This window comes from Rhipicephalus microplus, chromosome X (assembly GCF_043290135.1).
Source record: "Rhipicephalus microplus isolate Deutch F79 chromosome X, USDA_Rmic, whole genome shotgun sequence".
NCBI classification, from domain to species: domain Eukaryota; kingdom Metazoa; phylum Arthropoda; class Arachnida; order Ixodida; family Ixodidae; genus Rhipicephalus; species Rhipicephalus microplus.
The window spans coordinates 151,510,919-151,525,794 of NC_134710.1; the positions used below are offsets into that span (position 1 = coordinate 151,510,919).

Consider the following 14,876-nt stretch of genomic DNA (forward strand, 5'->3'; position numbering starts at 1 on the left):
AATGGCCGTTCACGGCGATAGCAGACGTGGTTTGTCTCAAGCAAACGACCAAGAAGCAAAATGAATGGCAAAATGAAAAAGAATTGTTATACAATACGGCTCCCGTCTCGTTGAGCCCACTTCCTCCCTGACGTTCGAAGAGGAGCGCTGAAAGGGGAACTTCTTTTCCATGCGCCGAAGGAAACGGGCCGGCTTTATTTTGTGCCTTACGTCATCGTCCTTTCTGGCTGCTTGAACCAGGTCGGCGGTGCCGACGACACGCGGGCAGGTATGCACGATGAAGCGGCACTCCTGTGCGCCCCCGTTTCCGGGGCAAACAAACACGGAAACTGCGCGTGTTGCTAGAAGAGCGTCACCCGCGCATCATTCTCTCTTTCTTTCTGTCTTTTTTTTTTGTTCTTTGCGAGAAGTCGCAAGGGGGGAGGTAATGCCAAACAGCATCTCCGCCAGCGTTAGAAACGAGGAGAGAAACTAACTATCAAGCGAGTCCAAGTGCAACCCACTGGAATCCACGCTTTAGCTTGTTTCATCGTTTCGTTGCATCTTCAATTCGCACAAAACAAAAGTGCAGCTTCGAAAAAAAAAATAATCAGTCAGAGGCCTAAAAAAAATTAGAGAAAGAGGGGGGGGGGGGAGGCGACGCATAGATCAGGCAGCTTCCACTGCCCTGTGGGAAACGCTTTGAGCTGTGGTTCGCCGCCAAGTCGAAACGCCACATCAACGCGCATTAGATTTGAGCGACGCACAAGACCAGACCAGTCCAATACCCGAATATAAACTTTTGAATCTACCGCGAGAAAAATTATACAAATGTGTATTGATCGGATTGGTTTCCGCGTAGCAGATATGTAATGACGTTATTCAAGAGCCAGTATAGAAGTTTTGTTAAAACAGGTGCGCATTGTTACTCGCGCTGTCTGCCTGTGTCCGCGTCTTAAAGAAATCTAGCTGGAGGCGGAATCGCACAAACACAGGCAACTTAATGCACGTGCTCGAAAAGAAGAGCGATGGAACCACCTAAAGTAAAGCCTCAACGTGCCGCCACAGAGAATCGGAAATTGGCGCCAATAGGCTTGTTGCCTCTTTCGTTTATTCAATGTATAATTTTTGAGTTTGAAGTTTGAAGTTTATTCACAATCGAAAACATACAACATTGATTTATCAAGTGGTTGAATGGAAAGGGGTGATGAAAAGGCAACTGAGTGCCTGACAGAGCACCGACCCCTGCCCTGGCCACAATATTGTCCTACCTAGGGATTCTTAACCTGCTTAAGAAATTTAACGGCATTCTACGGTTATGGAGAGTCCATGGGTGACTGTTGTTACTAGAGCATGCATGGTGTTCACACCGACACGTCGATCGTGACCGCCCTAAAGTGAGCACAGGCGCTCAGATTATTTTTGCGCTCAGGTTCCTCTGCGTAAATGGGAGGTGTACAAAATAGAAAAGGAAAGAAGGCCGCAAATGAGAGAGGTCATGAAGAAAGGACTTCAGCGATATACCGCGAGGTGGCAAAATTAAATGGTTATGATAGGAAAAAATTACCATTCACCTGCTTGTATAGCACAAAGCTACAGAAAAATCCTTACGCATTTTTTCAGATAGAGAAGCTTCTTTCGGTGTCGATGTGCTACGAGTTGTCAATTAATTCACCAACGCGCTGCAAGCTGCACAAGACACTTGGTTAGCTCAGTTAGTTATGGTTACCCCAGAAATGCATGAGTCCCTAGTTCGAACCCCGGATGAGGACAAGTTTTTCAACTAAGAAACTCTTACTTCTAAGAAATTCATATGAATTTCCTTGTACCTTTTGTGTTACTAAATGGGATGGCAATTTTCTCTTTTAATGGTGCACAGTTGAAACTCGAGCTAAGGAAGTTATCAGGATGCTCAAATTATTTCGTTAAATGGGCAAGTTCGCAAAATCTAGAAAAGGTTCTTTCGGGTTCTCGCAATGTAAAACTGTAACGCAGCGGCAACCAAAAGCAGCCAATCTGCTCCTGCGCATGTGAAAAGTTTGCAAAGGTGGCCCTGACATGGAGCCTCCCATGGAGCCAGGACGTAGGTGTCACCATGTCTGGGTGAAGCAGGCCAGGAAGACGGTTACGTGAAGTGATGACGGGTGAACAATGTGTGTGGAGACGCGGATAACCAATGAAGTGATTGTGCGAGCAGACCGAGCCAGAAAGCTGCAAGAGACCGATTGGCGCTACGAAATCTCGAAACTAACCACCACCGCCCGTAGCAGCATCCGGTACGTCAGAGCGCTACTTATTGCCGAGTCCATTGCTTCGTACGTCGGCGTGGCGTGCAGCCTCGTCAAACTAAAACTGTGGTCGACAGTATGGGTGCCTAAACGTTTCAATGTGAAAGTGTTGGAGCACAGGCCCGAAGAAAACCTCGTCTCGGCAAAATTGGAAGGAAATCACCCTTTTTTCATTCAGTTAATTCTTAAAAAGTTCTTAAACACCAAGCTGGCTTTACAGCAAAAACTGTTATGAGATCACACCTCGGGTTTCGCGCAGCGCCCACCGCCGCCGCCGCCGGTGTCCGTAACCACAACGCGCAAAGTTAGAAAAAAAAAACTCTAGTACCAATGACACTGTGGGGCTTCAACCCAGGTCCGCTGGGTGCCAGCCCAGTATTCTACCACTGAGCCCCGCCGGTGCTTGGGACTTTCTGGCAAACTTGCCTTAGGCAGGCTTGATGTCGGGAAAGCAATCGCGTTAATAATACGACTTATAAAGCGTCTCAAAACAGCGAAAAAACAACCAGTTGTCGCACAATGCGAATAGCGTAACGTGTGGGCCACCCATTGCTCCAACCCCTTACAAAAGCTTGTTTTTGTTCAGCTATGTGGCACATACCCACTTCAGGCACAATTCATCAACGTCGTCAGCCACTGCATGAACAATTGGCACAAAATGCCTCGCAATAGTTTAGCGCATATCACGCTTCTCAGAAGAATGACGAAAAATAACATAGCGAATGCCAGCCTACTACCATTAATTTTTTATCATTAATGCCGTAGTGGGCATCAAGCAGGTGGGCTTGCAGCAGTTGAGTGTTTAGTAGCCCCATTACAAAAGCTAGGAATACAAGTAAATCTACCAGTAATTTTATCACTTGGCGGAACTTCATTTGGTTACTGCCACAGGGATGTATGCTCCGCTGTGCTTGATTACATCAACGCAACTAAAAGATTACCGTGCTAGTGAACCCATACCTTTTCAGATCTTTAGTTTATAATTCGTAGTTATGTCTTTCAAAAACCAAAAAATGGTTTGACCACTTGCTCAGCAAACATTTTTGTTTTTTGGTAGTATTATTTTAAGCTACTTTTTCAGATTAGCTTCATTTTCATTTTAGTTTCATTTAAGTATCCTGCCGCCCGGTTCTTAGCCCATCCCCCTTTGTGGGTAAGCGCCATCCATCAGAGGTCATCAGCATCAGAAAGTGCTCTGAAAGGCCACTGTTCTAGCTTTCGATGTGACTGTGCTGCGCCTTCCGCGTAGGCCTGGTGTGTTTTTTTCTTGTTTTTTTTTCAATTCAGCTGTATGACAACCCGGAGTTCTATGAGTGTTCATTGGGGAATCGACTTTTTTTTTTTTTTGCGAAATCGGGAGCTTCGTAACATTTGATATTGCTAGATTGAGCTTCAACTATATATTTTTGTATCATCTATTAGCAAATTGCTGGATATTTAGCTGTGCAATATACCCAGCCGCCACCATGCGCGTATTCATAACTGCTGGGCCGATAGCTGAGGCTCCATTTGATCCGCATAAGAAGGATGCACTCAGTGCAGTGGAGATCGAGACAGCTCTGGGCATGATTGCATCAGTGGTTGTTCACCAAACACTTTCGGAGTTCCGTGCTTACTCTCGTGTAACGTCCTCACATAGTGTGCAGAAACGAAGGGATTATGGTACTTAGCCTCTGACCCAGACTTTCAAGCGACCTTAGTCCTTGGACATTGCCTATAATGGGCTTCCCGGCGTGACTGCTAAGCAACGAAGCCACGCCTCTGGCCACACTCAAAACCTAATGATCCTCTTAAATCCTTCCGTGGCTCGCCTCTCAAACTCAGAACAACTGGAAAAACCTGAGCGCCTTCTTCCTCTACTGCTGCCCTCAACCAAACTCCATTTTCCCATCTCGTGTTTTTTTTTTTTTTTTTTAAGGCCCGAGAGCCTGAAAAGCGTTCGTGCCACAGCGGCATACTAACGAGGAGAAGTGAAACAATGCCTACAGATGCTGGTGCCTGAAAGCAAGCACTAAATGCGTGCGCATTTGCCGGCAAGTATTGGTTCGTGGACGAGCAAGAGATGGGGCAAAGAAGCAAGAATAGAAACGGTGAGTGGAATAGAAGAGCGAGACTCGGGTGCGGCGCATGCTGCAACGCCGGGAGGGCGATGGGAGAAGCTACGGGAGGAAACGACGCGTGAAGTGCCCTGCCGAAGAGCGGTGGCTTCGTTACGGAGCGCCCCGCTTCTCATCATCATTCTTCTTCCACGCTTTTACTCCCTCCTCCTTTCCTTTCCTCTCCGCGCTCACGAGTAAATCAATTGTTGCCTAGCCGGACGACTCCGCTCCTTTCACCTCGTGCGTGGACAGTCATCAGGAGGAACCGCGCAATAAGTGTAAAAAACGGGCCAAGAGCGAAAGTTTATAGTGTCTCACGAGACGAAAGACGAAGGTCCCTCCCTGTCCGAGTTCATGATCTCGAGGCGGCCCGCGCAGGGTGCACGGGAAGGCATTTCCGCTTGCGCCGCCAGCAGTGGTTGCATCGTGGCCGGCCCTCTCTCGGCCGACCGCAGCCCGTGACTGGAAGCTCGCATAACAGAGCGCCGCCATTGTCTCCTCTCGCACGCATTGCCCGACGCGCTCCGCTGGATCGTGAGCGCGGTCAGGGTGCGCGGAACGCCACAGGTGCCATTCTTCTCGGACCCTCTCGCCGGCCAGACGATTTCAAGCGTTTCGGTGGAGACGATGCGTGATTTTGTTACATGACCACACAGTCCTGGAAACAGACTTTGAGAAATCCTCGACGAATTCTTTCTTTCTTTCGCCACTTCTCCTGCGAATACTTGCGTGTCGCGTGTTATACGTGCGAACATACAAAGGTATATGCAGGCACATGCACCCCCACCCCCCCTCCGACCAGCGTGATAATTCAATAACCGAGTGTGAATAACAAACTGCTCCTTGCACTCTCGCTTGCGTTACGAGGCTGGTCGTGGTTAAGCGATGTAAATTGTCGCGACCGAATTGGCGACCACTGGAACGGGATGACAGGAGGGCCAGGAGTGAAGCGAGAAATTTGAGAGACACGTAATGTGACCGGAGGCAATGACGTTTTGTTTTATCTGTGCAACGCGAAGTTCATAATTTAAATAGTGTACAGATCCCAGGAACGCCAAACACAGAAGATCAGGCGTCGAATAAAGCAAATGTTTCCCGTAGAGCTGACCTTTGCATTACATCCCTGGAAATTCACAGCGTGAACTTGACCACTGAAACTTTTTATATAGGGGCTGTAGTGATCCATTTACGGTAAATTTTAAATAAATTAAGTGTGCACGCACAAGCAAACACGCACTTTTGGGGAACAAGCAAAGCCCCACATCGCGTTATCATGCAGCCCCAACGTCCGCACAAACAAAATCGTTGGCTTCACGCTAATTTAATGCACAGGTCACGCTATTATGCGCAGTTATAGGGAGTAATTAGTGCTTAACGGCGCTTCATTAAAATTTATCTGTTACGTCAGGCGTCTCCCACTTGGTGTCTCCCAAATAGGGTGTTGATAAGGAATGTTGTAGCTGCGTGACAACACCATACTATGCACGTTTATTCATTTTGTTGACCCTTACGAAGGCTGTATTAAGATCTATCTGATAATCTCCTGCAGCTGATTCGAACTGACGCTCTGGTCCTGACACAGTCCTGTGTATCTCTACGGGCAAAAACTACCGACAATTCGAACGCCTCGGTATCAACAACGGTGAATTCGTGGTTTCTCATTGCTCCTCGCACAAGTCGGACCAGAGTGATCATTGTGTGTTGCAAAACCAAGCCAAACCAACTTTACTAGAGTCCGCCGCAGTGGTGTAGCGGTTAGGGTGCTCGGCTGCTGAACCGAAGGTCACGGGTTCGATCCCAGTTGCGGCGGTCGCATTTAGATGGACACGAAATGGTAGGCAAGAGGCGCGTGTTCTGTGCGACGTCAGCGCACTTTAAAGAACGCCAGAAAGTCGAAATTTCGGAGCCCTGCACTACGGCGTCTCTCATAATCGTGTCGTGATTTTGGGACGTAAAATCCCCGATATTGTGTTAAATTTACTAGGAATGCAGACCAACGAAACACCAGCATTTATCAGCAGATGAGAATTCAACGCTGCGCTGGAGCTCTTAATTGCGCAAGCTGCAAGCGATGTTCATGGAGTCGCAGCAAAATGAAAAAAATTGGAATTTTTTATTACATTTATTTTTGATTGCGTTAACTATGTAATTTAAATAAAGGCGCTTTGGAGGGTAAATAGCGTCATATATTTCGACATTAAGGCTCACTGCTCAGATGAATGCATGTCGGTGCTTGTTTCCGGTGTATCACTGACTCATCAGATAATCATGTTTGCTGTTAAAACTTCATTAATTTAATTTGTAAAGATCATCTGCAGTCGAGTAGTACCGCCTAGTCCGCCATAGCTGCTCCTGAGTTGGCACTTTGGATTCTACCCGTGCAGTGTGGCGCGATGTGCGTTTATTCTGTACGTGCCCGCAAATTCGACTTCCACAAAGTTCGAACAATTTTATAGTCTTCTTCGAGTTCGAATTTTACGGTATGATAATTAACGAACAACAAAACTTGCGATGTATCACTACTCTTTAGTGCTTTGAAAATACTGTGTAGGATGCTTTCAGAGTGCATCCTGAAGTTTTGCTGGATGATGAGAACATCATCAGGTGTTTTATGCGGGATTCATTCCAGCACTGTTAAGTTATTCACCATATTTGCTGTTTGAATTTCACTTGCAGTCACCATGAGTGGACGTCCACCCTAAATAAAGATTTTTTTTCAAGGGTAGCAAACCGTGCTAATCGTGACAGCCACCACTTCACGATGGTTCTGATCAATGCACATACGCTTCCTATTCTAACAATTGGCTCATTCCTATGGTTAGCGTTATTCCAGGGGCGTGCAACTGCATTGCTTCCTTTGAACACAAAAGTTCTAATTTAGTTTCAACTGCAGATAGGCATATTCCTCTATACCGTTCGTATCGAGTACTCAGACAATTTGTAAGTCAACCCGAAAAGACGGTATACGGGTGGTCTCAAGTATACAAGATAGGCACTGCTTACCTTTTTTGTTGGTCTTTTGGTAATTCGTCCCTGCATCACTTTGGGCTCCCTGATACGAACTGCACTGGAGTCGATCTCTTCGGTGTATGCGTCGAGTCGAGGCCGTATTGCTTGCTTAGACTCGTGTACTTTCACTGACGACACCTTAACCTCTTCCAGAGACGAATCACCAGAGGAGTCACTGTCATCCTGTTGCGTTTTCTTCGGCCAGCTTTCGGCGAATGAGCGTTCGAATGGACTACGATCACTGGGGCTTAATGGGAAAACAGGCACAGCTGCTGCGCCCAGCATATCATCAATGTCTTGGAATTTCCCAATGAAATGTTTCACTCGGTCCCCTGGAGAAAGCTTTTTGGATTGCGTGGGAAGAGAAGGTTTCTTAATGGCGCCTTTCTCGAACTGGTCTTCGAACTGTTCAAACGTCTCCGGTTCTTCGTCACTACCGTACTTCAAGAGAGAATCAATGTCCTTGCAGGAACCTATAAATTTGGTCACCGGCTTCCGGCTATTCTTTCCCTGGTCGTTATGCCCTGAAGGTGCCGGTTGTGTTCTCACTTCTTGTTCGATTTTCTTCATCTCTGTGGGTTTTGCGGGCGCTACCGATCGTCTGCCTGCAGGAGGAATTCCGAACACAGTTCGTGTCTGTTCTGTTGAGCTCTGGAATTTAGTTTTTGGAACAGAAGTTTCGCTGGGTTGTTTGGCAGGAGCCGCAAAAGATGGAGCTTTGGGCGGCACTTCTACTGGCCTCTTCTCTGTTGGCGCTGGTGTTACCTGTTTTAGATCTCCGGAAAGTATTGTCCGCTGCGCTGCAAGGACAGAAGGGCTTTTCATGTGTCCCGACGAATCACTTTTGTTCAGCTCTCGTGACCGCCTGTAACTTTGCAAAAAAGAGTCGGGTGCTGGTGCCTTGGTAGCACTGTCCTTTCCTATGTCCAACGATGTCGGCCGCTGTGCAGGTGTTGGCAGCGGAAGAGTCCTTGGCGGAGTTGGTTGAGTTTGCGCTTTCTCTTGAGCTGCCGGAACCGAGGGTGTTATTATCGGTGATTTTGGTGGAATTGGTACGACGTGAAGTGCTCTCTCCTGAGCGGCAGGGTATGTTGTCAGTGTCTGTACAACTGGCTTAACCGGAGTTGCAGGTGTCTGTGTTTTATCTTGCGTTGATATAAACTTCGACGGTGTGTGCACTTCTGGCTTCGCTGGACTCACAGAGACAGGCACTTTTTCTTGTACTGCTGGAAAGAACTGCGTTGGCGCTGCCGACCTCGCTCGAACAGGTAGGTGTGTTTTCTCCTGTAGAGTTGAAACGTTCCCACTTGTTGACTGAACTTTCGTGGAAATTGTCGCAGGTTGCGCTACCGACGATTCCGGAGGTGGTGGCACAGGGAACACCCGAACCAAGGCCACGGGAGGAGGTGCCACAGGAACGGGCCTCACTCGAGCTGATGAGACGGCAGATGGTGGTGGTACTGGCACAGGCCGCACTCTAGGCGTTGAGATCGAAGTCTGCGTCACTGAAGTCGACGATGACGTTAGAACGCTACTCTGTTGGTTAGGTGCAACCGTAGTGGTGGGCCGCTGGCGACGAGTCACAGGTGTGTGCGGCTGTGCTACACTTAGGCTTTTGTTCTCATCAGTCTTTGAGTCAGTGCAGACAGATGGTGTAGGAATCCCGGAATGCGTCGGCCTGCTTCTTCTCATCGGTGGTGACTGGGTAACGGTAGGGGCAGTGGAAAACTGGGAAGCTAACCTATTCACTGAACTCACACTTGGATGACTGAAAGGGGACAATGGGGACGTCACAGATATACTTTGTTTTTCTTCAGCGGGTGTTTCTTCGACGACTGGCTGCTTAACGTATGGTACGGCTGTCCTGTTGGTGACCACTGGGCTTAGTAGAGTCGGACTTGTGACGCTTTGAGACGAAGAAGTCTTTGCAAGCTGGCAGGTTTCTGAAAATGTAGGTTTAGGGAAACTAGACGGTAAGCTTATTTCCTGCCGCCTCTCAGGGGAGTGCATGGCCTCAGCCTTTATTTCAGACTTACTTGCGTTAGTGGCCACTTCTAATGAGCGCCTAGGAGAAACATTTTCAATCTTGCGAAAACGGTCAGGGAATGTGCTTGAAGAGGATAACTCTCTGGACAAGGTATCGAGCGTCTTACTTGAGCTAGTGAGAATTGAAGACGCTGCTCTGGAAACAGAAGCTTCGTTAGACAGTTTTGTCTTGTCTTCTGTTTCATTTACCTCGTTTCTCTCGTTACCTTTAGTTTTTTCGGGAGTTCGAGGTCTGCCACTATCTGGCACTGAAACAGTGTTGTCATCTTGCTTTTCATGACTTTCGGTATCACTTTCTTCTGTTTCGCTAGATGTTTCTTCATCCTTTACTACATGCTTAGTATCTTGCTGGGCATCCTCTGAAAGCTTGCACATATTTTGCATGTCTTCATTTTCGTTTACTTTCGAACTGTCACTATCAACTTCACTGGCACTCTCTTCGTCTTCATCACTTACTTCAGAACCTTCTTCCTCACTTTCTTTTCCCTTTGTTCGTTCAGGTGTTTCTTCCTTGTCGCGGAGCAGCTCCGAATTTCCTTTGCCTGGTGTGTCATCCACCTCAGCTTCTTTGACACGTGCTACCTCTGGAGTGTGCTGAGTGTCATCGACGTCCACACCTCCGCACGTTGTTTTTGCTTCGGCTTCGTCCTCAGAGCTGCTTACTTTTTCTTGCTTATGTACTTGTAATTGCACTTCATCACCTGGCTCTCCACTTTTCAATTCTACAACTTGCTCCTGTTCATCCACTTCATCTTCATCTTCATTGTCTTCCTCGTTATCCCCTTCGTCCTCTTCTTCATCTTCACTTTCGGATATTTCAGATTTTGCAGATTCAGAATCGCTTTTAAGTTGTTTAGATTCGCCTTCAGGAATGTCTGTGCTTGCAGCTTTTTCGACGTCACACTTAGTTTCGCCTTCCGACACCTCTTCCTCGCTAGTACTGTCAATTTCTTTCTCTTGGCGAACCTCGCTTATATTTTTCGCTGTATCATCGATTTCGTTGTCTGATGAAGGAACGGCAGCTTCTTTTTCATCTCCACTAAAGTCAAGAGTCTTATCCTCGTCATCTTCATCTTCCTCATATTTCTGGCTTTCGTCAGATGACTCAACCTCCTCGTCGTCTTGATGCGTTGAGGCTTTGTCCTCCGCGGGAGCAGCCACTGAGGGCTCTGGCGACAAGTGATCAGCAGTTGGAACGGGCGTGACTGCTAGACTTTCTACTTCGTCTTCATTGTCTTCATCCTCGTCATCCTCGTCTTCATCGTCCCCTTCGCTCGTCGTGTGAGTAGACACGGTGACGTGGGGGGCGCTCAATTGCGGAGTATCGGCCGCCTCCGACGAACTTGTGCTTGATGAGGCAACCGAACTAGACGACTCTTGTCGGTCATACTTGACCGCAGCTGCGACGCTGCCAGCTGGCTCTGCATCCAGCATGTTCTCCTTTGAAGCCTTGCGACGAAGGGGCCGGCGCATACGCCGGCTGCGAGCCTCCGACGCGTCTTCTTCGTCGTCCGTAGTAGTGGTTGCTTCCAACAGATCTCCGCCCGATGCGCTTCGAGATCGGTCATGAAGGCGATCGTTGCTCTGGCAGCTTTGCAAAATGTTGTCTCTGCTACCTTTCTTGGAGAGTAGTGTGTTCTGCGAGGAGCTTCTGGCCATACTTGTCTTCGAACCACTCGTGCGAATCTCGGGCTCCAGCAGCAGTGATTTTGAACCATTTCTCCCAACAGCCGACGATGCCGATCTTGAAAGGTCGACCGCGTCTTCGTCTTCAGACGTCTCCGTTGTCGTGGTCGTCTCAGTTGCGTTGCTCGACTCCACGTTGTACTCCGTTTCTCCGTGATGGTTACATCTTTCACGTTCTTCTCGTTGTCTCGACAGGTACATTTCTCTCTCCTCCTCAGTAAGGTTCATATTGAGCACAGACTTTCGGAAGTCCTTGTTCTGTTCAGTTTCGCATTCTTCTTCACAGGAGGTGCTCGTGGTGGAAGAAATCGCCACTGCCCTGGGTGGGCTTGGCGTTTTCTTCACTGTTGATCCGTTGAGCACTGGGATTCGGGAGCACGAACTTGTCAGGAACAATGCCCTCGCCGGGGATGCTGATGGACAGAGAGAAGCGCTGCTTCGGCTTCTGGCGGACAGTGCATGGCTCCCTGAACTGCCCCTCCTGATTATCTGTCTTGGTATGGCAGAATTAAATGACGGCGTTCTTTTCGGGCCGCTATATCTGTAAAGAAAGTATATTTGCCTTTAGATGCATTACAGTGGCCTAGTCTCTTTGATATAGTTTTATAGGAAAACAAAGCGAAAGGAAATCAAGTCCACATAAGTGCTTACATGTTTTCGCTCAAGGGTGATGTTCTAATAAAAGTTCATGGTAAAACGAAGAAATATCCACAGTGGCAACCACCTGGATATCGTGGGTTCGATACCGACCGCATATTGATAGAGGTGAATCATGACCCCACAACACCAGATGGTCGAAATTTCTGAAGCCTTCCTCCATGGCGTGTTTCATAATCATACCGTCTTTTTGGCAAATAAAACCACAAAATTTCCTAAAGTTAACTAAAGGGGACTCTGGCGCTGCGATCGTTCACCGACCATAGGAATGACAGGTAGTACAGGGATTTGCCTAGTCTTCGTACTTGCGGGCGGCGAATCGCACTTGTGGCTTTGTTTATTGCTCTGTTTGTGTTTTGTTTCGAAAGAAAAAAATGACAAACCATTTTGAACTTCGTGACCCGATTTGAAATGGTAATCCTAAAAGAATAAGGTGGTGAAACGCAACTGCTGAACATTCGCTGATTTTCGTTTCGAGACAGAACAGCTTCAAGTCACACGAACACACACAGCCAGAAGTACGAAGATTAGACAAATCCGTGTAGTACTCATAATCCCCATGCTCGCTGAAGCGCGATGCATTGCAGCTTCCATAGACACTAGCGCCAGAGTCCCCTCTAGTGTATATTTAGAAAACTCTAAGGATGAAACCTCAGATACTACCTCAGTGGCAACCGTATACCATCCCTCTGGGAATGGAATTTGCGTACTTTAGAAGAAATATGAATTTTGACAGCTTTTGAGACCAAAAGCCAAATTTATCAGGTTTTCGAATGCATTCTTTGTCATTGCCACTCTGCCTAACTAATGTTGCGCCTAGCGCAAGGTTCCACGGAATTTTCTCTTATCGCTGGCATGCGTGTTATGGGAATACAGATATGTAACTTAATTTTAGGACCTACTACGAAAATTACTCAAAATTGGTAAGACTGAGAATACTGAAACACGTGCAAAGCTTGCAAATGTCTAGTTAAGCACCAAAAATATCTGTGTTGCAATTCATGTGAACTGCATCTCTAAGAGCACCTAAAGAGTCAAATTTGATACGTGTGTACAGCTAACGTGAAGTTTGTTGAATTGTTAGTAGGGTTTCACAAAGTTTGTATTAACAAAGGAGTGATATACATGGCGTTTCACGTGATTACAACCAAATGTTTTTTCAAGTGGCTTACCGCAACTGAATGAAACCAATGACTTATGGTTTACCGTCATGTCGCACCAAATAGAGTATTTTCATTGCACTTAATTCCTTATTTACCATTAACTAAGATCTAATATACAAAATGTTATTATTTACTTTAAAGCTGAGTGTGCTTCGTTTCGTTGTCGGGGGCATTCCAACACGATGGATCCATTTTTTTGTGGCAACATACAGCTGCGTGGTGTTTTTTTTTTCGGCGTTTAGGCATGCAAATAATGAAATAAAACCGCATGACCACGCTGGTGTGGAACTTATGAGTGGCGGTACTTCACCGTTCTCGAACGTGCTTCAAGCGAAACAACTGGTGCTCTGACCAGGGAGAAATGATTGGCCCCGGCTCCAGGCATTGGCTTCCCTGTGCGCCAGCCTTTTTGACGGCCGCACACGGCACAGAGGCGCCATAGTCCCTGATAAGCGTTAGACTGATAAGCTAGTCCTGTCTAAGTCGACTCTCTGTCGGTGTGGCATTTCTTCTCCGAAGACCTTCTTTCGCACGTGACAAATTGAATTTAAAGCAACAAATAAGCACGACGATGCAGAAATAGATTGTCTACGAAGACAAACTTTTACAGCATGCCAAAATACACAATGTTTTACGGTTTCTGGTTTCATGAAAGCATGTAGTGGAGCGTGCGCGTCTACAATACAGCTTCGAACTCATTGCGCAGGGTCACTGGTTGCTTTTACAAGCTGTCCTATGTTATGCTCTCGTGTCCGAAGAAAGTGATGAGCAATGCGTTATTTTCCTCCATGTTATCGTACAGCTTGAAGAGCCACAAGAAACTACCATATGCTAAAGTACTACAAAAAAAAAGAAAGGGCGAAGCAACGAATTTCATAGCAATAACTCGAAATGTAACGCTGAGAATGGCAAGCAGATCGAAACGTGCAGCGCGCTGCACACTCACAAATGACGCATGAGAACAATACACACACGTCGAGAGCTAACTAGCGACACTTAACACTTAACGCTCTGTTTGAACAAAAACGATGCAACAAACGTAATCACGGATACATATGAGTGCAAACTAACATGTGCCCCAGTTGTTACTTCGCTGTGTTTGAAAAGCGCACTCTTTTCCCAAACGTCACCTGTCGAGCCAACGCTATTTCAATGCCAGTGCCAACGCGCGCTTCTCAACGGGAGCTGTCGGTCCGCCTTAAATCAGGGAGTAGTTGTGATGCGGCGCTATATGGGGGGTTGCGTTAAAGCTCCTTATATAGAAATATCTAGGGACTTTAGGTCGCGCTGCTCGCGTCACACGTGCGTCCGAGCGCTTTCCCCCGAAGATGCGATAGGCGCGTTTCCCACACATCATACGTCTCAGATTCGCTCCTTCACGCTGCTTCTTTCTGGCTCGAGACAATGCCGCGGCCGCGTCACAGATCAGTGCATGCAGAAACGTTGCAGGGACGCTTCCCTATTGGTTGCCCGCATAGCACCACCAACAGCGACACGCTATCTCAAAACACCGTATATTTTACAGAGCCAGCGTGACTGCCAATTTTGTGAATACGAGGAATGCAAGACGCCGTTCCACGGATCTGTACACAACTGAACAAAAATTGCTCATGATTTGTGTCATGAGGCAGTGCATGAAGGGCCACTTTCCCCCATGACCGCAAAGCACAGCCGAAGGCTAGGTGATGGGAGAGAGCAGGAAAGGGCTAGAGGAAAGGGTGGTGAACATCTGGATCGGGCGCATCTGGCTGGCATTGATAAAATAGAGGAGGCGTCGGTCCAGCGAGCGAAGTTATCTTTGCGTGCCCGGCAACTAAACGCAATCGTTCCGGTCAAAGTTGAAGGCGCGCGATTCTTCCCACCGAATGATAAGCGCGCGCGCACAAACATGTAACCCCCCCCCCCCCCCCTTTCGCAGGGCAAAGTACGCGTGGGAGATAAGCGCGCGT

At 47.5% G+C, this 14,876-nt stretch overlaps 1 protein-coding gene across 2 annotated transcripts in view; it reads right to left on the reverse strand.

Annotated features, from left to right (window-relative positions):
* Positions 1-14,876, reverse strand: part of LOC119177032 (uncharacterized) — a 220,303-nt gene that overhangs the window by 143,044 nt on the left and 62,383 nt on the right. For both annotated transcript variants that reach the window (XM_075878002.1, XM_075878003.1), the window contains exon 6: positions 7,370-11,648. In XM_075878002.1, coding sequence (XP_075734117.1) covers positions 7,370-11,648 — 4,279 coding nt within the window. The remainder of the gene's footprint in view (positions 1-7,369; positions 11,649-14,876) is intronic.